The following is a 25,219-nucleotide window of genomic DNA, read 5'->3' as shown; positions in this document are numbered from 1 at the left end:
TATTGGATGTCAGCTGGTCTTACCCTCTGCTGCAGCTGCTCTTCCTCCTCTACTACCCGGTTCATGTGCTCATCCTCATCACCGTCCTCTGCCGCCTGCTGAGGTGCCCGGGCCGTGGAGGAGGCGTTACCTCGCACTGCCGGACCCCCCGGCCCCCGACTCCGCCTGCTGCTGCTGCCCCCCGACAGCAGATCCTGGTTCATTTCCAAAAGCCAGCTTGCTACCTCCTGGACCTTCGCTAGGCTGTCTGAGGAGGAGAAGGCCTTGGCATTCTGCAAAGACACACACACACACAAAAGGACAAAAGACACAGATGATCAGCATAAGTGCATTGTGTTCTTCTGTCCACACTCAGTGTGTGTTTCTGAGGCAAAAATCAAACAACTGCTAAAGAGAAAGATTAGGACTCCCACTGGATACAATTCAACATACAGAAACGCATGCTTATTGCTTATTTCCTCCAACACAAAGAGTGAATATTCATATTCTATTCTTGCCTCTGAGTTAAAATAATTAAACATTTGCTCTTGGTGCCTCACTGTTGCTGCTCAGCAGCAGACAAGGAAAAAAAGGTGGGAGTGATTGTGTTTGGCTTCAGATCACACAGCGTTGGATGGGCAAAAAAGCCTTGAGAGCTACTAGTGTTCCAGCTTCAAACAAAGCCAATAAACAAAGTCCAATCTGTCAAATACAAAAGCAAAACATGACTTAAATGTACCACAAGCTAGTCCAACAATTGTCCTTAAGATTTGTGTAGTCTACGAGCTTCGGAAAAATGAAAGACATGTTTATCTTTGCAGCACATAGCTCGCCTCTGAAATGTCTCGGACTATATGTAGAATTGAAGGACAGGCACCAGAGCTTTATCTACAATGAGACAGCTTCTCCCTCTGACGCTGTGGCACAGACGCAGCATGCAGACAAGAATCAACTCTAGCAACACTGCTAATCTGCAAGCATCAAAGCATCGAGTTCCTTGGGCTGACGTTTCTGTCAGTCTATATGTTCCTGCACTTACAGGTGCTTAAGTGTCAATTACCTGCCAGTGGTTTAATTACATGCGTTGCAGCATCATACATGCAAAGAGTGACAGGTGATGAGGTGAGGATATAAAAAGGAACAGCCATGTTTAGTCATAGAGCTTTAACCCCAGTGTTACATTTACTGCAACAACTGTCATTCTGCTTTTTTTCCACCAGAAAAAAGTGTTGTGTGGTTACATGAGTTTATAGCAACTCCTGTGTGCGTGACATGTTCATCTTCGTTCACCAAGCTTTTCTTCAAGCATGTGCAAATTTTATAAAACTGTTTTTAATACAAAACTGAGTTGTTACAATTGGATAATGAAAGAGATCAAGAAACAGTATTGGGGACTGGGCAAATCAGGCCAATACTAGAGCCATTCACTAATATCAGTATCAGATTGTTGCAAACTACACAGGGCACACACCTTTAGTACATAAACGATTACATGCTGACAGACGAACTAATAAATTTGTATTTTAAAATCCCAAACATTTGGCTGGCATTTGCCGACTAAAGTTAAATCATCAGTGTTCAGTATTCTGTATAGTGACAACGCTGTCAGCAGGGCCATTATCACAGTTGTTGAACAAAAACAACCAAACAAAGAGCTCCCACACAAAAGACTACGTAAAAGCCCCCGCTTCATATCTCATGTGTTTCCCGTAATGTTTTCCAAATTGGGCCCCTTGGATTTCAAGTATAGAATTATAAAAAAAAAAAAAAAAAGAAATGTTATAAAAATAACATGTTCCTCTACTGGCAGCAGTGATTAATTGCTGTTCTATTCAATTCCACCCTCCCAAATCTGCAGTTGCATTCCCTTAAGATATAAATTCTGGATGAATCTCACACCCGTGCAAACCTCTCTGCAGCATTACTGGGCAGCTCTAAAATTCAAATGCTACCACAAATGGAGTTTCCTTATCTACATTAAGGGTCTAAGGATAGTGGGTTCTGTATTTTGTACAGCCCTCTGAGGCAAATTCATGACATGGGGTCTATATAAATATAACTGACTTCACTCTTTCAGACATCTGGCAAAGCTACCAAACAGGAAACTAATTCTCAGATGTCACTGTCATTACCAATCCATCTGGATTTAAAACAGTAACAACGCCACGCCGACACACGATATCACTGACCTGACTAAATCGTTGCATCTATGGTCTTATTTATATGGTTACATGGAGGACAACTGTTTGTTGTTGGCCTGCGCTGTTAACATGCACTCAAGTGTATGATTCTACTAAAAGCCATTTCTCTCAAAGCAAGCACTGGAACATCCCCGTCCAAAGATGGTCAATTTTGAAAATACACAAGCATGCAGGGAATGTATTAAATCTGCATTCACTAGCAGCTCTGTGGTTTTCCACACACACAAAAACTGTCTGCACCATAGCGTTGAACGTCCAGTCTTTTCAGTTGATCAGTCAAAACAGCCTAGTTATAAATCACTAGGATTCAATGCTGTAAATCAATTTTTGTTTTTTAAATGGAGTGAAAACTTTTTAAACACACATCTAAATCTGAAACAAAGACAAACTCAAACACAAAACTTTAACTTTAAGTACACAAAAGCAAATCAGCCTGATACACACATTCTATCATACTGACTTTCAAGTGGTAAGAAGGGCTTATGCTTATGAGGTATGACTCCCAGATTTATCAGGTCCAAGTGGTAGTGGGCTGAGTAGACAGGATGCAAAGCAGCTCCATTCTGAAGGCTTCAAATTATCAATGACTTTCAACAATAAATGTGAAGCTGTAGGACGAGTTGTAAGATATACGTACTAGAGAGGATCTTCTTTTTTCAAGGGCACCAACAATGCATGCAAATAAATAACAGATACTCTGCCATAAAGTCATAAAAAAGTCCATCAACTGCAGTGTAACGCGAGGCAGTTAAGACAACATTATAGCTGAGCACATATACTTCCTGTCACATAACTCTGCACACTGTGATTTAAGCCTATGATGGTCGTGCTATAACATTTCTGAGAGTGGCCAACAGTAAATAGAAAAGAGGTCTTCCATACCCCATTATTGCAGCCAACACAAAAAGGGGTATTTGGCAAGAATTTCTCATTCTAATCCTTAATTAGTAAACAATTCTTTCTGGTTTTGAACTCTTATTGTCTTGATTTATACGCTAGCTGCATATGGTAGTTGACCATTAGGCACATGAAGTCAGAGGTTCCCTGCTGGTCACACACATTATTGAGAAGGGGTTTATTTTTGTCTGCTGAATTGAACATAATCTTGACTAATGCAGCTTTAAAAAGGTGCCAATGGGCCTTTTAAATGCCCACATGAGGTCTCTGGCTAATCTTAACTGTGACAAATTAAGGATCAGCTATGCAGACTGCAGTAGTAAAAAATCTCCTCGATGCGCTACATACGAGATGGGGAAATATTTCTGGGAGGCTCGTGTACTTAATCTGCCTCAGTGAAAACCATTGCTTTGACCTTGAAGAAAAAGTCAGTGGTCCCTTTGTAAGGCTTCTCCCCGTCTTTGCTGCATGGCCCTGGTGCTGTGGTGGGAAGCATTAGACCTATCTCAGATTGCACAGCCCCCCTCGGGACCGCCAGTTCATTGCTGTGAGCTCAGAGGAGGAAAGCTATGAATAGCTAAAGTTGTTCCCTGCCTTTTACCGGAATGACTGAGGTTCCGTAATTAGTTTCCTAAACACAGCATGAAATTTGTTTGTTGCTGTTGTTGTTTAAACAATTGTAAGCAGTGCAAACAGGATGAGAGATTGACGCACAATTTAAAGCAGGACAAATGTAACTAGGTTTTGACTCGTTTACTGGCAAAGATCTTTACTGTTCTTGTTCAGTGATAACCCAAAACAGATTTTTTTTCTGAGGATGTTGTTATCATTTACTCATCAACTGGATAGCTCAAATGTTCCTCTAAATGGCAGGCAGAAAATCGTTTCAGAATAGCAACTCGGTGCAAATATGGAAATAGTTCTTCTGCTGAAGCTTATGAAGTTGCTGAATTGGTGTTTAGGGGCAGCTACCACATGGACAAATGTAATTCCAGCAACATGTGTAGTGAACAAAGACTTGCCACATTTAGTATTGCATAAGCAACTTTCATTCAACAGTCTCTATTCTTAGTCCTACAAGAGCTATGAAGCAGACAAAAATAGATTTGGGAGGCTGTGGGGAGGGCAGGTGCGAATTTGTGTCTCCTGAAGCAGGTGGGTGACACAGGTGACCAGGAGAGAGAAAGCCTCTGAGAGCAAACACAGAAAATTAGATCTGAGATTTTTTTTTTTTTTTCCCTTCAAGTTGTGGGATTATGATCACAAAGAGATGAGCTTGGTTCACCTCCAAACACACCACTTAGTCAAATGTTTTAATTATTCAACTACTTCTTCTACTACTGATCACATTATCTTGGTTGCAGTAAACTATCATGATTACATGAAGATAATTAAGGTGTTTATAAATATTTTATATTAACAGTGAATCGAATAAATGTTTAATGAGAAAGGAGTCATGCTTACTAACAAATCCATGGAGCATTAATACCAACTCTTCATGCTAGCATCATTCAGCTCACTGTTTTGCTTTCCCAGAATACAACCTCTCATCGCTCTCGTTTTTAGACATAACAGGCAGCTATTTTCAGAAGAAAAAAAAGGCCAAACAATACAAAGACTAGATTAGTGAATACCTGGTGAACACAGTGGAGCATTCAGCAGGTAAAAAGCAAGATATTTCCATCAGGAGTTGGTGGAGGCCAGAAAAAAACAAAAAAAAAGTGTATAAATATTGTTGTAATTGTCTGGTGACCAAAAACACAATCTCCAAATGAAAGCTTAAGTTTCCTCTCTTGGATGTGCACACAGGCAACTATTTGCTGACATGAACACAATAATAATTTATAAGAAAGGCACCGATATGTCAGTTTTATCCACTGCAACCAAACGGCAGAAAATAAATGAATCGTTTTATGGCTTTCAGCTTCGACAGAACATCTTTAGTCGCGTCTTTAAGCATGGTTACCATATAACCATATAAATGGTTAGTGGGCAAAAGACTTTCTTTTTTCTTAAAATAACAAGAGCTTTTTCGACCAGACTTGATATTGCGTGTCAAGCAGCAGCAACATACATCCAGAGAGTCCCTGGTGTGGCCGCTGATGGAGGGGGAGGGGGTGGGGGGGTGTTCTTCGGTGGGTGATGCCAAGTTGGCACTTCACAGATAAAGCCACAGCTGTGACACACAGGCATTACTTTAGCCTTGGGCACAGACTCAACTTGTGGCACTTCAGCAACAGTGTGCTTCACTTGGATTTAGACAGACTTCTCTACATGGTGTGATGGTGGGCAACAGGTATGAATTCATTTTCTTTGTGCACCATCAGAGCCCAATTTACAGCTGTCATGTTTTGAATGCAAATGACAGATGATTTAAAACATTGAGAAACTATGTATATTGACTAATACAGTGTCGGCCTAAAATGTCTAGTACTGATCAGCCTACAGAAGACAAGCTCTCAATTTTGCCATTTAAAACTGGCAGAACTCCCTACATAACGCCCTATTAATCATGTGATTCCCCCGCTTTAAGTTGCATGCCAGCAAATACCCATTTCATTTAAGTTGGTTGAGAAAGCAATGCTTTGAGGGTAAAGAGAAATGAGAGTTTCTGTTCAGTTAATGATAATTTGGTCAGACATTTACGAAGCAGTTTTGAAAGTTGCGCTAAAACTAAAATGTCACAATTTGTTGAAGAAACAGAACAAAATGTATATCTGTCACCATAGCAGTTTCCAGTAAAGGGCTTTTTTTTGTCACTTTGGGAGTGAAGAATCATTTTTCTTATTCCAGTAACTGAGGTATAACTGTACACTGAAATCATGTTGGCCAAAATAACTGTGTTCTACTGATATGTGCTCATCTGTGAATCAGTGACGTCCGAGTTGAGGGCTGAAGATATGAGGACATTAAGATACCCCACTTTTTATGAGACGATTCTGTGCTTGATGCTTAAGTGTGACCATGATTTCCAGATTTGAAAAGATGAAATACGGCTTTAACAAAAGCCTCAATCGTTTCAAGGTTGAGGGATGCAGCTAGCATATAATCCCTGTTGACAATAAGGAAACAAAATTGACTGAACACGACCAAATGGCAGCAATAAATCACACCAGTGTGACCTTAATAGAACAGTGGGAGAGAGTGGAGAAAATATGGGGTGTTCACAAAGCACATGGTAACAGATACAGATTGAGCAGCAGATGTGTAGAGGTTCCACTTGGATTTTCAGACATTAACAGTGGGATATTAGTGAGACCTGAACAACCCAATATTAGGGTTTTAAAGCTGACGGACACATACTGACACCTCATACCTGCAACGTGCGACACAAAACTAATAAAAGTCAACGAGGATTTTGACTTTTACAATTATAAATTCTTTGAGGTAACAAATGTAATATTAGGAACCATGTTCCAGTATTCCCGTGAGGTCAAGAAATTCTATAAATACACTGCGTTTGCTGAAACTTTTGTGTCTCCGATTCAACGCAGAAGCTATTAATCGATGGCTCTATTTAGAGCTGGTGCCATGTGATGTCTCGGAGGAAGAAAGTGAAACCTCAATCCCTGAGCTGCTTGACAGAGAGAGAGACAACATTTTTCCACATTCATTTCACAGTTAAGCACTTCATTCTGTGACAATGCTTTCTCTGGAAAACAATGAATTGTGTTCAACATAAAAGTGACATTAAAGTTTTGTCTATAAGCACTACGCCTCCTCTAAAACTGTCACTCATTATCTCTTTTTCATTTGAATTGTTGCCATGCAACAGCCCAATAACACCACAACATTTTCCTTTGTGGATTTCTATCATTACTCATGGGGGCATAAATCTTCTCAGGAACTAAGAGAATCAATCTCCTCTACTGTGAGAGTGGCCTAATGCCAGGAGGACTCTGGAAGGGACTTAAAATCCCAGTCAGTGCCAGCCAACTATTAAAAACAGCCATGTGCATAACAAACAATGAAACAGAGGGAACCCTAGAAGCCATAGCCATGAGACAGAAGCTTGTGTTAGAGCAAAGTCACACTCTGGCACGAGCACAAGCACTCAGGCACGCGCGCACACACACACACACACACACACACACACTCTTGTTTGGCTTTCTATTTCTTCCATTAGGAAAAGCTTTTTCTCCAATTGATGAGGGGCAGCAATCACTGAACCACAGGCAGTCTGAAGGCATCCATTTAAATGACTCTGCAAGCTGAAAGCAAGTCCACTGTTGTCAAGGCAGCAAGACAACCATTAAATCACCTGGTTCCATTAAAGAATCAATTACTGTGCTGCTCTCCCTGGTAGCACAGTTCATATACCTGAGAAATTGTTTCGGACAACCAAAGCGGATAAACAAGGGCGCTGTACTTCACACGTGGTGCTTTCTGCAACATGCTGTCAGGCCCCATATGTTTCCTGCATTGCACATGGCTGATAACACATAAAAGGCTCACAGCTGGCTGATCAGGAGGCATGGAGACAGAGATGTGGCTGTGTCAGTGCGCACTGACGCATTGTTACCTTTGTTTGAGGTGGGCAGCCAGTGGCCAGTCGCTGCAGCTGTTCTGAAGTATGGCTTGAGAAGAGATCTGAGCAGCAAGCTGTGCGGCCCAGTCTCTTCATCAGAGAGGAGATGATGCTGCAGCCACAGCCACACATCGACTTGCTTATTAGTAGCCTGACTGCTCTGGGGTTAGAAGATGGGTGGGAAAAAAAGAGAAAAGCAGCAAACTGCAGCCACTTTCTGATCCTTGTTAGATTCCCTGAGTTGTCCTCACAGCCTTTTCTGTAATGTATTCCACATGGTGCTGATCCACAGGTACTCCGTCACTGACATCAGGCTGGTTTTAACTACAGTCAACATGATACAGATGCCGACGCTCACCTTAATCCAAAGTGAGGGCACTTGAGTTGGGAAGTACAGTTTGTCGGTCCATTTCCCTCGTGATTGCTTCCCACTTACTCCACTCCCTCTGTTGTACTTCTGTCTCTGCACAGCACACACCTCCTGCTGTAGCTCCCTCTGTTTGCCACATCCACAAAACACCTTCTTCTGATACTGCACATAAAACTCGGGATGCAACGTCTGCCACTACTCCCTTCTGTCTCCCACAATTTCCATCCGTTTCTTTCCACTCCCACCACTGCCTTCTGCTGCTGTGCAATGAGGATGCTATCCCCGTCAATGCTGCTGCCACCACTGTACACCCCCCCACCACCACCACCACCACCAGCGGTAAACCACTCAGACTGAGCTCCTCCAACTTGCCGATAAAAGTGCTTCCCTCATATGACACTGGAGCTCCTGGTTTTTCCGTTAATTGAGGAAGCAGTGGACAGAGTATTATAAGAAATCCAAGCCACACTGCAGGCACCAGAAGGACTGATAAGCAGGATACATTCTGGATGCAGTGGGGGAGGGGTCCAGGGTAATCATTTAGGACACAATAACAGTGCCAGAGACAGGAATATTATGGAAATAATCTGTCACTGCAGTCAAGATGCTGCTGATGACTGCAGTAATAATCAGTTAAACAAAATGACCACATTAAAGGCTGAAACAGTCACACGATATGATGATCAAGGAGAAGTGAAGAGGCAAGTGGAAAATACACATTCTGAAATTTGCAGCTATTGAAATCTATCTACTCTATTTACAGTTATTAAGCTGTTATTAGAGCAACTGGATGAAATAGATACATACATACAGCCTGCATGTCTGTGATTAGTGCCAGTTCAAACATCAGCAGTAAAAGTGCATCCTTGTGTGTCAACATCTGTCCCAGCCTCACAGATGAGACCTGATCACCTGATGAGACAAGGGACGACATGAACATCATTCAGTGCAGACGCTAATGGTTACCAGAGCTAATGGAGCCGCGGGGCCTTAGGAGGGAGAAACAGCGAGTGGGAGGAGCAGTAATAACGGCAAGGCGAAGATAGGTTGACAAAAACTAAGAATGGGGCGTCTGTTAAAGGAACGGCAGCAGCTTGCTATTAATAGCAGACACATAATGACATTAAATGGCTATTCAACATTATTCTTTGCCATCACCACCAACACAAAGAGAATGAAAAATGGTGAAGGCTTTGTGGAAGCTGCAAACTACTAAACATTTTGTCCACGCATGACTAAAAGAAGCAAATGTCTTTTTTAGAATTATAAATAAACAGTGAATTGATGAGGAGGCACAAGAATCTACAGGAACATCAAAATAAGAATATATATATTGATAGTTTCAAATTTCTTGAAATATGGCAATAATGTTATGGTTTAAAGCTGCAACAACTAGTTGATGAACTGATTTATTGATCAACAGAAATTTAATTGGCAGCGTTTTTACAAATTGTTTGTTTCATTTTTGCAAGTCATTAAAAATTTCAAACATGTGATAGCCAGCTTGTCAGAAGTGAGGAGCCGATGCGTTTAGAGTTTAAATGTATCACAGAGGCTGACTTTGCCAAGAGTATATATATTACAAACCACTTTATCAATGAAGTCTCAGAGGTCCTCTAAACTTTAAAATGCAAAACAGTGGCAGAACTTTGATTCAAACCACGCAGGTGGCATATGTAATTCTCTCTCTGCTGGTATACATCCCTTGTAAGAGCAGCATCACCATCATCTACCACTCATCCCGTTATTGATTTAAATTTAACAGCTTGAGTGCTTTTGTAGTCCAGGTTTATTTGCACCAAAAAGCCAATGAACCAACAGTACAAACATTAGCAGTGACTAGCTAGCAACGTATTGAGGGACCTTGAGAGTAAGTGGAGTGTGCCTGCTTAATTGACAGCGCAGAACCCAACTGATCTCCTCCAGTTTTTTTGTCATTATTTTCCACCACCGTGGTCCTTTTTCCTTTCATCTCTGTACCATTACGAAGCGGAAACATGAAACCTCGGGATAAGTGCAACATTTTTCAATCAAATTGAAGCTTTCTAAGTCGTGCAGACCAGCCTCATCTCAGTGCTCAGACCAATTTTCGGTCTAGTAACGTTGACTAATGTCTTTCATGTTTGAATACACCTTTAAGAGATCAATAAAAGTGTGTATTCACAGAGTGTACAAATGTATTTGTGGGCGACTATACATCCTGTTCAGTGTTCTGTGTACTGGCTGTTTTAAATTGCGCAGAGATCCACTCTAAAGGTGACTGCCATTACTCTCTTTTAGGTAGGTATTGCAAAAATGACACAGAACTGTTATTGCTCCATTCGGTTATTTGGGTGAAGTGCATCATGCTCTGGTGTGCAGCTGTGGCCGACTGCCAATTGCGCTCAAAATAAAAGGTGTTGGGAAGGGTAATAATGAAGCACTTAAAGCTATTCTCCGTGCTCACTCACAGGCACATCTTTGTGCTGTTGTTAGGAGGTGCTACTAAAGGTGACACCTCACTGTGATTCATTGCAACAGAGATTTCCTGAAACACCGGGTTGCCATCTTCCTGGAACAAACAGCACATCAGGAGAGAAATGGAGCACAGCAAACACAGAGACCACTATCCACAATCATCAGAAACAATCTATATAGAAAGGTGTAACACTGTCAAACTGGAACAAGGACAAAGGGGTTGTACTGAAGAAGTGCAGCCGTCACATAATGTGTGCAGCATCTAACATTAAGGCCATGCAGTGACAAAACATCTCTCAACAGCTCTCTTAAATCAGATTGTTCCACATGCAAAAATATCATGTTTATGGTTTTTGTTCTTTTCTTGGCCCAGACAGAAAGACAGGGCAGGGTGAAAGGGTGCCCTATTCATTATTTATGAATATTGCTTTTCACTGTGTCAGCTCACTGCTTCAGTATTGATCCATAAAGCTGAGACTCACTGCACCATAGGAGAGGGTTTCAGAGGAAGACGTAATGACACAAGGCTTACATGCAGCCGATATAGTGGGACAACTAAACTGTCAGATAACATGGCATGAATTTCACTGAATTATTTGTCCTGCAAAAAAAAAAAGATACTGTATAGTAGGCCCACACAATTACAATTCAGCACTGCATTAACTGAACAAAAGCTTTACTGATCAATACTGTGATCCATGTTGTTTGTTGTACTCAAGGAGAAGAATCAGGCATTGGCAGCTGTTAGTTTTACAAGAAGTGCGAGATGCAATTTAATGCTATTGCCACTGCCATCTCCACGAAATGATTTCATAGTGCAATGACTGACTTTATTAACTGGATTACAAATTAAAAAGAAAAAAATTAATTTAAAAAGTTAAAAAATAAAATAGGTTCAGACGTGCATGTCAACGGTTGATGTAAAACATAACCTGAACACAGCCTGAAGGCCGAGGCAGTTTCCACCAATCCTGGATGATAACTGGACTCATCTCACCACAAATGATCACAGGGCGGCTCAAAAAAGAAAAAAGAAAAGCTGTGTCAGTGTTGTTTCATTTTCCCGTGTCGACTGAAATGAGGCGTCATTACACCACATGCCAATCCCTTAATGTGGCCCACAAGATCACCACGTTTATGACCTTTATTTAACCTTCTTTGATGTATTTCATGATGAAAAAGGAAAAATATTTTTCCATCTGTATTCAGGCCTTTTCAACTGCATATCAGCTGACAGAAAAGGGGGATTTGGTGAATATTAAATGTGTCTCAGTGTGTCAGAGGTCTATGTTAACGCTACAGTATTCTCTGTAAAAATTTAGTGATGATCATTAACTGAAGTGTAACTTTTGTCCATGCTTTCCCATATGTAAATGGCTAGTGCAAGCAAATGTTTTTAAACTTACTCACTTCTTTAATAAAAGCATTCAAGCATGTATAATGTGCTCCCATTCTCAGCAGTCGGGTTGAACTATGTAGATCAAGTAGAAAATACTGCAGCACTACCACAACTAGACCAATAATCATTTCCTGAACTTCCTAAACTTTGACTCAAAGTCAAGCACTTCACCCTTAATTATTCTCCTCTGAAACCTCTTGCTATTATTCTTCATTACTGACAGAACATTTTATTAAATGGCCTTTCAGCAATGACAAATTACTTATGAGCCTCTTCCCAGACTGCACAACTATATTGAGATGCACCACTTTTTCTCTCACCTGAAAACCAAGTCCCTGATATGGGCTGACCTGATACCAGTGCACTTCTTTATCACCAGTTTAGACACCATATACATAGATATATTAAACTAATGGGGATATTAACTACTTAAAATGGGTTGCAAAACCTCTTTGACTGCTATGACTTATTTATATGATTAGAGCTTATGCTATAAAAAGAAAAGACAGGGAAACAGGATAAATATATTGTGGTTTCTTTTTGTCTTTCTTTCAAATAAAATCGTAAACACTGATAAAATAACCTGTGGATATTGCCCATCCTGAAAATGAAACCAGTTCTGTCACAAAATCATATTGTTACAGGTCCTGGTGCCAATATAAAGTACTTATTTAAGAGCCAAATACTTCTTTCTTTTCTGCAAAAAAAAAGAGAAAAAAAAAACATTTAACTGCCTCTGTCAATTAAGTCAATTGTGCTGCGACTGCTGACTATTGAGTAAATCTAAAGCCTGGTCTTCATTGAGAAGACCGATAAAGATCAAGCTGTTAAAGGTAGACGTATTAAGGTAGACTGTTGTGACCAATGTCTTATGGACAGAGCTTAGAGACTACAAACTCCCCAAACAAAACACAACCATGAACATAATCACCACCTCACCACACTAAAAGTGGTGACTCTCTATGAAAAAGCAATAAGATTTGGGCATGCTGACAATTATCACACATTTGCCAATTGATTAACCACTGAAATAATTTAACATGGCGCCATTAATCTCTTCAAACCAATTAGTGGTTGATACCTTTAAGTGGGCTTGCAAATTATGTCCTCAATTATCCTGAAGCCGCAAGATTTTGTTGCACTGAAATAAAAAAAAAAAAACCCAGATGAGGTCAGATAGTGACTGTGCACCCCACTGTTTGCATCCTGTCATATAAAGGCAATTTATCCAATTTCAGTTGGAAAGATTAAGATTAATTAAACATTAAACCAATGACACCGATTTGTGTTTGAATTAAACTAAAGGATCCTCAACATGCCCACATGGCTGAGCTTGCAGACAGACGATTTTCTCTGAGTAGGCTGCACTCTAGTGGGCAAACAGTGAAAACTCAAGCAGGACTGCAAGTAACATCAGTCACTGAGGAAAAGGCAGACTGTGGATTAATTCTCACTACCTGAGACTATTTAAAAGCATCAGCGTGTTCTTATTCATATTGTACATGTTAGCTTGTAAGGTTGATTGTTATTGGTTAAATTTGGGATGTGCAGGGTTCCTATCTCCCTTTTCCAAATTCAATTTCAAGCACTTTTAAAGCCTTTTCAAGGTTTTGCAGCACTTTACTGCTGTGGTAAATCAAACATGTTCAAATCAATTAGGCTTATTATAATTCTTTATCTAAAGATTCAGTCAGATAGCAATTTATTATATTGAGGCAATTAGAATTCCAAGCAGTTTAAAAGCACTTTCTTCAAAAGCACTTTTCAAACCTTTTTCAGGTTTTCAGCACCCAACCAACCCTGCATGTGATGAGGTGCTAACCATCTCTCTTAATACAATTAAATATAGTAATAATACATACATAATAAATCATCACTATATTACATGAGAAAAGGAACTCTCACAGGACGAGGCCAAAGCAAAAAGCAGTCCAGTAAAGTCTGAACTTCCTGTCTCTCCACCATAAGGACAAAGTTAGGTTTCCTGTTTTCAGCAGGATCTCAAAAGCATGAATGACTTAGAAAGCGTTAACCACACCCCTCGAAGGACGGCACAGACCCTCTCATCACCCATCTTTTCCTGTTGCACTTTTAATTTTTCAGTACAGCACAGAGCTGCCTCAAAGCATAGCGATGAAAAACAGCTGATGTGATCACAGCTGATGAGCAATAAGAAAAACATAACATGACAGCTGTAAGAAGTTACTTCTTATCTTCTGTGTCCATCATCTCTTCTTGGGAGGAAAGTCTTTACAAAGTCCACATAACCGTACATCACTGGTTAACTACATTTAGAGAGCCTGAAGCCAGTGGGGCTGACTAATGACCTCCTGTCAGAAGGTCATGTCTTATTTTAAGATGCTGACCCATTTGGCTCACAGTGAGAATGGCTGTTCTTCTTTAGAGTATACAATATGACCATTTGTTTTAAAAAAAAAGATACACGTGGCACCTCATTTCCTCTTGGTTCTTATCTGCTGCAGACTGTTTACCTCAGTGAAGTTTTACTTCCATTTTCCATAGATAATCAATGGCAATGTATGTCCAAATTTAAAATAACAGAATCAATGCAGTCAAAGTACTTAAGACTTTTAGAATTTCTGAAATGTGCATCAGCAGCGATTTTCTACTGCCCCCAGTTATCCTCCATTATCAATTGTGTGCACACTCATTTGTGGAGCAGGCAAAAGGCTGTTCTGAATTATTTACAGAGAAAGAGTGGGTGAGAGGTGTGGGACTAATTAGGGAGTGACACAGAGGATGGCTAAATCTCAGTTCCTTTCAAAAGTCTGCTTAGGAAGCAGTTTCAAATTCAAATTTCAAAAAAGGGACCTTTTCAAGAAATGACAGCGATGCACTTCTGAGTAGGGATACTGAAATTCACTGCTCCTGTGTTACTCAGCGTTCAATCTAAAGATCTAAACGACCACGTAAATATCAAAAGTAGTTTGGTTTCAAGATTAAAGATTAAATATTTGTAATTTCTCTCTTTCGCAGCAGTACAGCACTCCATTTCTCACACAAATTCAGCATTTGTGGCATATGAGTGTTAAGCACCAGGATATAGCACTGGGACACAAATAGAGAAGTTGCACTTGGATGAAAATTCAATCCCAAAACCATCATCCTGAATTATTCAAACTCAATATCAAATTTCCTTTATCCGGTCCCTGAGACCGGGGTAACAGTTTTAGTGGGAAGACAATGTTAACATTTTGACATTTGAGTGCCAGTCCACACTTTAAAAATGCAGCAGCGAGCCAAGCAAGGCACTGCTATGTGCTATCAATTTACCTTTAATTCACTGGCGCGTGCCTCGGATGAATAATTCAAGACTTGCACCACACTCAAGGCTTTAAAGAAGACTCCCCCTTACAGCCATGAGCGCTGAATACACCATAAACACATTAACTGTGTGCATTTGGCTCCACAGGCATCAACCTCAAGGTACACTGTGATGTATTTGCAACCTCACCTTATAAAAATGTGGGTTACTGTGTCATAAAAACATAATTTTAAGTAATGCAAATAGATAGTTAGTCAAGTTTGCCAATAAACAATGCTTCCAAAAATTTAAATGATCCCTAATAATAAGAGCATAAAGCTACAAACCAAAAACAGCTATTTAATATCAATTGGCAGCAGCGCTCCCTGACCAACACACACACACACACACACACACAAGATGCCTCTGAAGGAATTCACCTCCCGTTTCTTCACAACAACTCCAACAACTTCCACTGTGTCTCGTGCGCAAGTGTGAAAGGTCTGCATCCTGTCTGAGATGCTGACAATGAAACACAGGGTGGGGGCCTTCCGTACAGCCACTCCAGCAATCATTTTCTTGTCCTCCTAGATCTCTGTGCCACTTTTGCCCCCACTCCATTAGATGACGCATGGCTTATGCATCCTCAAAAAGGGAGCTGAGGTAGACTATGCACCCTGATGTACAAATCAGACATTAAGGGCAACCGTAGCTTCATTGTTTCACTTTCTGTTATAAAATAAAACGCCAATATTTTAAACAAGAACAAAGGTCAAGGACCACACAGTGAAGGATAGACAGGCAAGGAATGACTACACTGGGACTGTGATATCAGGGTCATGTGATGTTACATGTGGGGCTGAAACAAATGGTTAATCATTTAGTCATATGACAGAAAATTAATCTGAGAGTGACTGGATGATTGATTTACTGATTTGCTTTTTCCTATATATGTTATAATTCAGTGCAAACTGAATATCTTTGGGTTCTGTACTGTTGCTTGGACAAAACAAGCAATTTGAATACAGAACTTTGGGCTCTGAGGATTAGTGAATAGGCATTATTTCACAATTTTCTGACATTTTGTACTTGATTAACCAAGACAATAATCTGCAGATTAGTTGGTGATGAAAATAAGACGTGACAGCCATAGTCATAGTAAGCCTGCATCAGGTTACTTCTGTACTGTATACTACTACTATACTCTGCTGTAATACTCCCTGATGTAAACGTTGAAACAAAATGCCTTTCATCTGCAATGACATGTGGTTGTGCAGTTTGGAATAAACTGTAAAAGAAGACTGTACACCAGCCTTGAGCTGTGAGAGCTTACACTAGTGTAAAACACTGTAGACCTTTCTGGTATCCATTTATAAAACTTAAACAGTCATAATGTTAACTGCTCATTTCTCTGGTCTTGAATGTCCTTTTCTATTATCATTTTATATACGTTTGCTATTGTATGATGATAAATCCTTCAGTAACATTAAAACCAGTGCTTACTATAGGTTGAGAACTTATTCATGGCGGTAGAGGAGTGGGAATGAATGTACTTGATAACAGACCCTTACATGGAAAATGTGTTGCTAGGAAACAACCGGGTTCAAGCTTTCATCCTATCCGCTGCTGACAACATTAAGATTGTTCGCGACAGCATGAGTGAAAGTGTGAAACTGTAAAACGGTCGATATATACAGCAAAGAGACTTTACTACGCGCATATTTGCCAGGCAACTTTCTATTGCCTTTTCAAAGGAAGAGTAATATCCTTGTTTGCTTTGTTCGCCGTTTGTATTCCAAGTTTTATTTTCTGAAAACAAAGCTTGTGAGCAAAATGCTGTTCACGGACCGCGACGTCCAAACAAAGATTTAGATACACTGTGATACACCAAAGAGCTATTTAGATGGCTTCTTTGTCCTGTACAAACACCACATGTGTACTCTCGCCCATTCAAAAACAACCACAAATCTCGCTGCATCCCTGCATGTAACCCTATGCGATAAGCACTGCACTGAGCACAAGTCAAAGACACACAAAAACTTCCTGACCCCTGAGAAGTTCACACAGTGGCAGTGTTTACTTACAGTTCTCTCTGTCTGTCTTTGTTCAGGCCACAATTGGTCTTCTCCACTCCAGATCCCACTCTAAGGGTCGATTCTTTCTGTGAACAAAGAGGGAAAAAGAGCTGTCAGTGCAGAAATCTCAGAGGTCATCGAAGAGTTAACAGGCCATGGGGCCGTCTGGAATATGAGAGGAGAAAGCGGGAGGGCCGCAGAAATGAGATAAGGATGCAGGGATTTCAGTTCATTCTCCAAAGCCCAGACAGAATATGCCAGCTCTTCAATGGTTTTGCCAAAGAAACTACAAGAGAACAATTTAACAACCTGGCACAACATACAACACCTGCATCAGCATGTAACAGTGAGTCACCGCCACAGATGCGTCATTTCTTCCTCTGTCTCATTGTATGTGAACAGGGGGCAGCTGCTGGCAAACCAGTGCGCAGCTAATAGCATTACCATCACGGTGCAGCTTTGCGAATTTAAAGCAGAAACTTGAGTTCTTCTCACTTTTTGTGCATGGAATAGGGATGTCTGATCATGTTTTTTATTCCATTACACAATTCTAATGCATTTGCATTAGACATCCACTGATTCCAAATCGGATAAAATACTTGTATGTATCTAAATGTTGGTTAGATATTTAAAAACACTGACTTTACAGCTGTAGCCAACTGAATCTGACACACCTTATTTTTCACAATCTTCTTCATTCATGGAGTGGCGGCCCTGATTCGTATCGGTTATGTTTCATTACTGGTATGATATGAATGAGTTTAATTAGAACTGGCGAGATGCTATTTGCTTCAGAGAACACAGATCACTTATACAGGACGCCAAAAATTCACCCCCTGAATAACCATAATGTAGGTGATGCTATCAAAGCAGAAAAGTAAATAAAACTTACATTCCTTCTTTTTGGTGATTTGCGTATTGACAAAATAAGAGCCAACTGAACACACGGAGTGAGATAAGCAAAAGGTAAAATGTGATTTCAGTAGCACAATGTTAAGCTTGAAACACCTGTCACCTCTGGATACAATCTCTTTCTGACCACAAAAGCCTTAGTCTATACCAGTAGGGCTGCTAGAGCTATTCCCTGCCATCCCTATAACCCAATCCATATGTTCAACTGTTTAAATTCTCAACCTTAAATCAACACTGCACAAATCCTCCAATAGTGGATAGCTTATATCTGTCCCGTTGGGTATAATTTGCTCCACACCAGGTCAAACACAGATAAAGGTGTTCTAATATGAGAAATGGAGCTGCTGGTTTTGAGCAGCTGCCTACAAACATAATTAGGTCCACTAGGCTCCGCAGCAGTGCCAAAGAGCTGGCCTGTGAGGAGAGAATAGGATTTCTAAGTCGACGTAAACAAAACTGGATATGGACATTGGGTTCTGGGAAATGAGCAGATGCCCAGACAAGCTATCCAGCTGTTGGATATCTGATAACCGTGAGACAGAAAAAGATGGACAACAGACTGAAATCCTCACAATTCAGGATTCTTACATAGGATTTATTTGCAATGAAGCGCAGAGCTCAAGTTGAAAAGTTCATTGTGTAACAATGTTGCATGAAGCAACCAGTGGTTGTTTCCAGATGTGGTGCGAGAAGTTAGGTACTGACCGTGACAAGATTATTTTTAGACATGGTACAAGGCTTTCAAAACTGAATGTAAACTATAATTCAAAAGTCAAAACAGTAAAAAAATACAAAACACTTATGATGATATTCATAAAACACTTACTGTAAACTAAAAAGGAGATTCAATGCTTGATTCAGTAAGAAACTAATACATGGAGACCATCATTTGCTGTGTTTTGAAATAAGGCATTTTTATTTGCCTGACATGTTATGTGTGGCTTTACCTTCTAGAGACACCATGATCAAGCTTTTTTGACCGGGTCCCGATTCACATCTTTCAACACTGGGTATCTGCTGATACAGAACCCAATCCTATACCTAAAAGGTTGATTAAACATGTATCTGACGCACTGAAATATTCGGCCTACTTTATTTTCATAACCCACTTGATCCAAATGCTTGTTGAAAAAGTTGAAAAGCTTATAAGAATGAAAGTGGGCAGCGGCGCAGCTACAGTGGACAAAACAGTTTTTATTTGACCGATACTGATCAATTAATATCTATATGTATATATAGATAGATCTATCTATCCATCTATCTATCTATATCTATAAATAAACATATAAATCATTAGGATGTGCTCAGGATGAAAGTATTAACTCATTAATGCAACAAATATCACATTAAGCACAATACAGAAAAAAAGAAAAACAAGGGAGCACAACATATGAAACACACAGTCACTCTGCTGACTGGTCAACACACACAACAATGAAGTTATGAGTGTTGTAAAACACTTGTTGTAAAGTGTAAAATGTTCTTGTGCAGTGTCCTGAAGTTGCGGCTAGGATGCTTTCCATGTGGCCATATTGTTCCCACATCAGTTCCAGACAGGGATTTTTAATGCATGTCATGTTTCCTGTCTGTATCTATTCTGTCACTATCTGATAATGGCAAAATACCAAAGAATTAGTCTTCTAAAAAAAATGTCTTCCAAAATGAATAGAGAAAAAAAAACCTGACAGTATAACGTATAAGCTTTTTGTGATATAGGGGCTTTTCTACTCTACCCCACTCTGTGAGCTGCATATCAACCGACTCCTGTGTCCAGAAGCAAAATAAAAAGGCCACCACCGCTTTCTAGGAAGCCTTCTGGATGTTTCCCTGAGGCTTTTGACTGAGGCAAAGAGAGAGGTTACGGATGCCTGCAACTTCAGTCTGGGTCAGCTGGGCCTGGATGTGCCAAATAAAATGAGTCCACATGGAGGAATGCAACTGCAGTGTTTCCTGGACTCCGTTCAGTGCGAGTTACTCTGGTCAGAATATGAGAGAAGCACCGAGTTATGCAACTGTTATGAACAAAATCATTGCTCTCATCCAGAATGTGTTCACTCTGAGTAGAGAAGAGAAGTTGTAAGACAAGCTGCAAGTATCTCAGCTTGTATGTGCCCTTATGTGTGGATTCATTTAGACGACACAGCAGTGATTTGACTGTCTTCCATTGGTCTGATGTAATGAATCAAATTTGAGTAAATGTCAGTATTAAACCTAATGAACGTCCTTTCCTCTTCGTTCAACGTGATGTCATTTACATAACAAAATTCATAACATTGTCATTATGATATGACAAATTAGCTAATAACAAAAGTTATATAAGAAACCTAACTTGGAGCCTGCTAAATAACTTGAGTTACACAAGCATAATAGCATGCTTGATGACATTAATGCATTACTGCCCCCTCAGTATAGTTTTCCCTTTCTTTTGTTAACTGCGGCTGAACCTCTTACAACACCGCTAATGTAAGAAAAAGGTTAAAAAAATTTCCATGATGTACAATGATAAAAAAGTTCATTGTACATCAAAAAGAAGAGCTCTTTGGTCCATAATGAACAGTTAACATTATTTCTGAAATGCATAACTAATAGCAGAATGCTTAATATTTTGGGGTGGCTGATCCAATTTTATATCACACAATAGATATAACAGCAACTGCAATTAATCCATAAAAACTTAATATACCAAACATAATACATACTGTAGACTATACACTGTTATTCCAACATAATCTGACAACCCTGAGAAGTGTTACAAGTACGGTTGGGCAATTTGAAGGTATAAACTGTGCAATGTAGAGATGTGTCCACCAGTACAGATTTGGCAAGTGGAGGAGAGTTAAATTGTGAACAGAGCAGGAAGAGACTTGAAGCCAGGCTGGTATTTTAGATTTACTTGCATCTGTTAACTTCAAAACCTGTAACACACGAATTATTTCTCTCATTTAAAATCTTAATGCTTCCATTTTGATAAAAAAAAAAGTTCTTTTACTGTTTATAGTCTTGTTTTTAACTCAAGTATTGTCTCATCTGTTTTTCTTTGTATGCAAATTTCAAATCAAAGAAAAATAATAAAATTAAGGTAATTAGCTATTTAATTTACAGATCACTTACTGTACCTAGAAAAATACAGTTACCGTGATCTAAAAGTACATATACCGTGATAAAATACTTTGGCCATATATCACCCACTCCTACTTACAAGAATGTCCTTAATTCCTGTTGCAGGTGTGAGGTGTCTAGTTGATGTGTTCTCACACAGCAGCGTTGCTAAAACAGGACTTGTCTTGTCACATTGGACAGATGCTTAAGACATGACTCATTCTGAAGTCTGAACTTTTGCTTTTTAGTTCCAGGCTCTGTGGTCAAGATGAGAGCTTGATTCAGGCTTTTAACTTGAACGATAACTACAGTCTGAAAATGGGAATGATATGCAAGTTTCTGCATGTAGCTATGTAGGTATGATGTACTAGTGAGAAGCAAATAAGGTTTTTTTTTTGTTTTAAAAACAGAGCCAAAAAGGTGAATCTTCAAATTATCAACAATCACCTTGATTACTACAGAGTATCAACTTTGCTCATGTGGAAACGAATGTCTTCCTTTCAATATGTCAGCTGAGACGGGTCCAGCTCTGCCAAAATCAGGGAACTGTCTGCAGCAGCTGCAAACTAGCAAGTAGTACAGTGAGAAAGAAAGACACTTCATAAATCACTGCTGGAATGTAGCCTCATTTCCTCTCCGACCCCACCTTCTCAACAGCTTCTTCCTCCAATTCCAGGAGCTTTCTACACCAGACAACTGAGACCTGACCATCACAATCATGACACAATCTGCAGCTGTGAGTCTCAGCAGTTTAAAAAAAAAAAGGAAGAGCATTATTTCCCTGCAGCAAACTAGCTCCCATATCAGTGATGTAGAGCAGGCGTTACAAAGCAAAACAAAAGCTAACGAGGAGGCAGAGTTAACAGTAAAATCATACATGTTTGTGGCAGGTTGTTAATTTGGAGTTGATTAATCTTACTGCAAATGAAAATCATTTCAGAGCTTTGCAGACATCTGCTCTCGTCCTTTAAAGTTTCCATTACAAGTTTGAGAAATACGCTCAGTTATATTCGGCACTATTGGTGGTGCTTTTTTTTAAGTTTTATTATTAATAACAATGACAGATGACGATGATCATGAAAGATGCATGGTAATGGTAACGATGACAATGACAATTTATCGAGGTGCAGTCTTTTTATTGATGTTGCCCTTGAAATATACCGACACTGAAGCTGATGAGACATTTTCACCACTCTCTTTGATTAAAGGTGCTTACTGTCGTCTGAATGAACCTCAAACCTCTGATATTGTACGTCAGAGGTGCTGTAGCTACAGACAAACACACACATCAACAGGCCAGACCAGGTCAATGTGGCCCCTAAATACAGTACTGTGCAAAGGTTTAAAGGCATGGGTGAAGAAATGCTGTAAAGTAAGAATGCTGTCAAAAACATAAAATGTAATTGTTTATTTTTAGCAATTTAACAACTGACCTGCGGAGTTCCTTCAAAAACTGTGTGCAAGTATGCTTAGAAGAACTGATGCTGTTTTGAAGGCAAAGGGTGGTCACACCAAACTTCGATTTGATGAATCTTCTGTTTGCTCACTTTGCATTTTGTAAATTGATAAAAACAATTCAATTTTATATTTTTGAAAGCATTCTTAAATTTACAGCATTTTTCCCACCTGCCTAAAACTTTTGCACAGTATTTAAATTATTGAAATGACTGACTTTTTTTCTTATACAACAAAATCTGATTTGATATTGTGCAAGTTGCATCACAACAGCATTCAGTCGGCAAATATGATAGAGCCAAAGTGAACAATGATCCTAGTGAAAGTCTGAAAAGCTTGCGCTCTCTGTACGAATGTATTAAAGTGACCTTTGGTGAAAATACTGTCCATGCTACTTCTACCAGTGGATGTTCATTAATTATAAACTGGATTCACATGGTACTTTTTTTTTTTTATTAAATACTCATGGTACATTTGGCAGGATTTATCTGGCTCCCGATAACATGGAAGACTTGTTTATATAATAGTCTTTTTTTCACTTGAGACAGTGTGTGCCACAAAAATCCTCAGACGGACAAAGATGTTCGTGGCGAGCAAGAGTTTCCTCCCAGAGGAAATCATGAGGAACCTGAGCAGGCAGGTGCTGCTACCATGGAAACACTGATAAGCCAACAGATGCCTTTTAGAGTACTGGGGTATTTTGATAATGCAAAAACACAAAGCGGCCATACATCGCCCATTACGTTTGTGGGTGTTATGCATACATGATTTAAGGGATGCTCAAATCCAAAAGAATCAGAATTAGGGATATTAAAATTTATGTTGCGTCATTGTTATAAATCAAATAATTGAAACCTAATTTCTTAAGTTGAAAGTGTTCGTTATTGCATTTATCTAGTGCTTCCATAGCTTCCAAACACAGGCCCATAAATCAAAGTGTATGGCTCTGAAGCCAACAGTTCACATCACTACTGTAGCTGTGTGGAGCATTTGATCTTTATAAGTGCTATGATCGTTCAAAGAGTCGGCATCCAGGCAGTAAGACAGGTTGTAATCAATCATTGATCCTAGTCAAACACACCACTGATTACAAAAACAAGTGATGGATACCACGGAGGAACGTTTAAATCATTTAGAGAAGCAATTGCAAAAAGTGGTCACTTATGCAGGATCTCTAAAGCAGAAACACTGTGTGCCAATTTAAAAAAAAAAAAGGAACCATTTTCTACAGGCCAAAGGTACAACCTGTGACCCAAAGTGTTGCCACACCACCAAAACTCATTAAAAATGACAAAAACTTGATACCTCGATTAATATGGTAACAATAATTGCCAGGTGTTCAAAATTACACATTTAAAAGTTAAAACATCAGTGTCCGATTCAGTGAAATATGCATTTATGATTGCTATTGTCAAAGAAGAAATATAAGACCCCTCCTTTGCCATAGGCCATAAGACTCCTACCTGAAAAATACCAACAAGTTACACATTCCATTCCGTTTTTGTTCCACGAGTACATACAAATCCTGCGAGGTAACAATTCAATTCAAGTGTACATTTGATACATACAAGCCTGAGGCTCTACAGAACAATGGAAATTGCAGCAAAAGAGGTACTAGAGGGAAAGAAACACTGGAAATGTTAGCAACCAAACAAGAGTCGCAGAAACAGTTTCCTACGAGACACAGAAGGGGCCAAACCTGTCAGTCGAGGCACTGCGTAGGGGCTCTGGAAAAGCTTGCCGGTGCTTGGGGGTACAGCGTGTTATCTGCAGCTCTGCAGACCTTCTCTTTGAAGTGATGCTGAGCCACCGACTGAGCCAGGGGCAGTGAAGGTGGAAGGTGGGAGGCTAGAGAAAATGTAGAGAAAGCAACTAAGGTGAGAAAACAACTGTGAGATACAAAAAAGGTACAGGAACAGAAGAGAAATAAACAAAGCAAGCCTGTTAACTTCCATCTTGTAATTTCGAAAAAATGCACCTCAGAGATCGTTTGTAGCAGCTTTGTTTGGAGCGGAACAGGTCACGCAGCACGCACGTCATTGTTTTTTCTCTATTTTTATGTCTTGTTTAGGGAGGCCAGCTTATAGGGAGTAATGAAGAAAGCATATGGTGGCCATGTGTTGCAGAGCGATTGGTGGAATCAGGAGAGCTTGTGCAAGGGACACAATCAGATTGCAAAAGTGAGGAAAGTGACTTGACAGACCGTTTTGTCTGCTCCTTCTGTTCAGTGGAACTCTCCCTCAAGGATTATCCTCTCTAATAGACTTAAAGGCACTTTAACTGAGCTGCCAGCTGCCTGCGTTCCCGGCGGAAAGCCACCCAGGTCAAGTCTGAGGGAGGATATCCTACCATGACAATGCAACACATTCCTATAGTGCTTCTAATTCTTTATCACACCAAAATAATATGTTATTGAACTTTGGGCTGAAGAACTGGGTAAAATGCAGTTTGTGGAATGAAGAACACGAGTGCAGAGCCCAACTTAAACATGCCCGTTCAGAACCAGACTGACTGCGAACATTTTTGGTATAGTGCGAATTAAAATTTCACCTGGTTGCATTCATGCTCGTACATGATGATCC

General features: G+C 39.8%; 1 protein-coding gene across 3 annotated transcripts in view; it reads right to left on the bottom strand.

Moving 5' to 3' along the window:
• The window catches only part of fbxw7 (F-box and WD repeat domain containing 7), a 114,547-nt gene that overhangs the window by 77,726 nt on the left and 11,602 nt on the right, over positions 1–25,219 (bottom strand). The window contains exons 2-4 of one of the 3 annotated variants that reach the window (XM_070856413.1): positions 24,337–24,485; positions 17,181–17,257; positions 24–272 (exon numbers count right to left, since the gene is read on the bottom strand). In XM_070856413.1, the coding sequence (XP_070712514.1) occupies positions 24–203 (180 nt within the window). In that variant the 5' untranslated portion in view covers positions 204–272; positions 17,181–17,257; positions 24,337–24,485. Of the gene's footprint in view, positions 1–23; positions 273–7,599; positions 7,738–17,180; positions 17,258–24,336; positions 24,486–25,219 lie in introns of those variants that run through there. The other 2 variants (XM_070856414.1, XM_070856412.1) reach the window with 2 other exon arrangements.

This window comes from Pempheris klunzingeri, chromosome 3 (genome assembly GCF_042242105.1).
Source record: "Pempheris klunzingeri isolate RE-2024b chromosome 3, fPemKlu1.hap1, whole genome shotgun sequence".
Classification (NCBI taxonomy): Eukaryota; Metazoa; Chordata; class Actinopteri; order Acropomatiformes; family Pempheridae; genus Pempheris; species Pempheris klunzingeri.
This window is presented reverse-complemented; position numbering and strand designations above follow the sequence as displayed.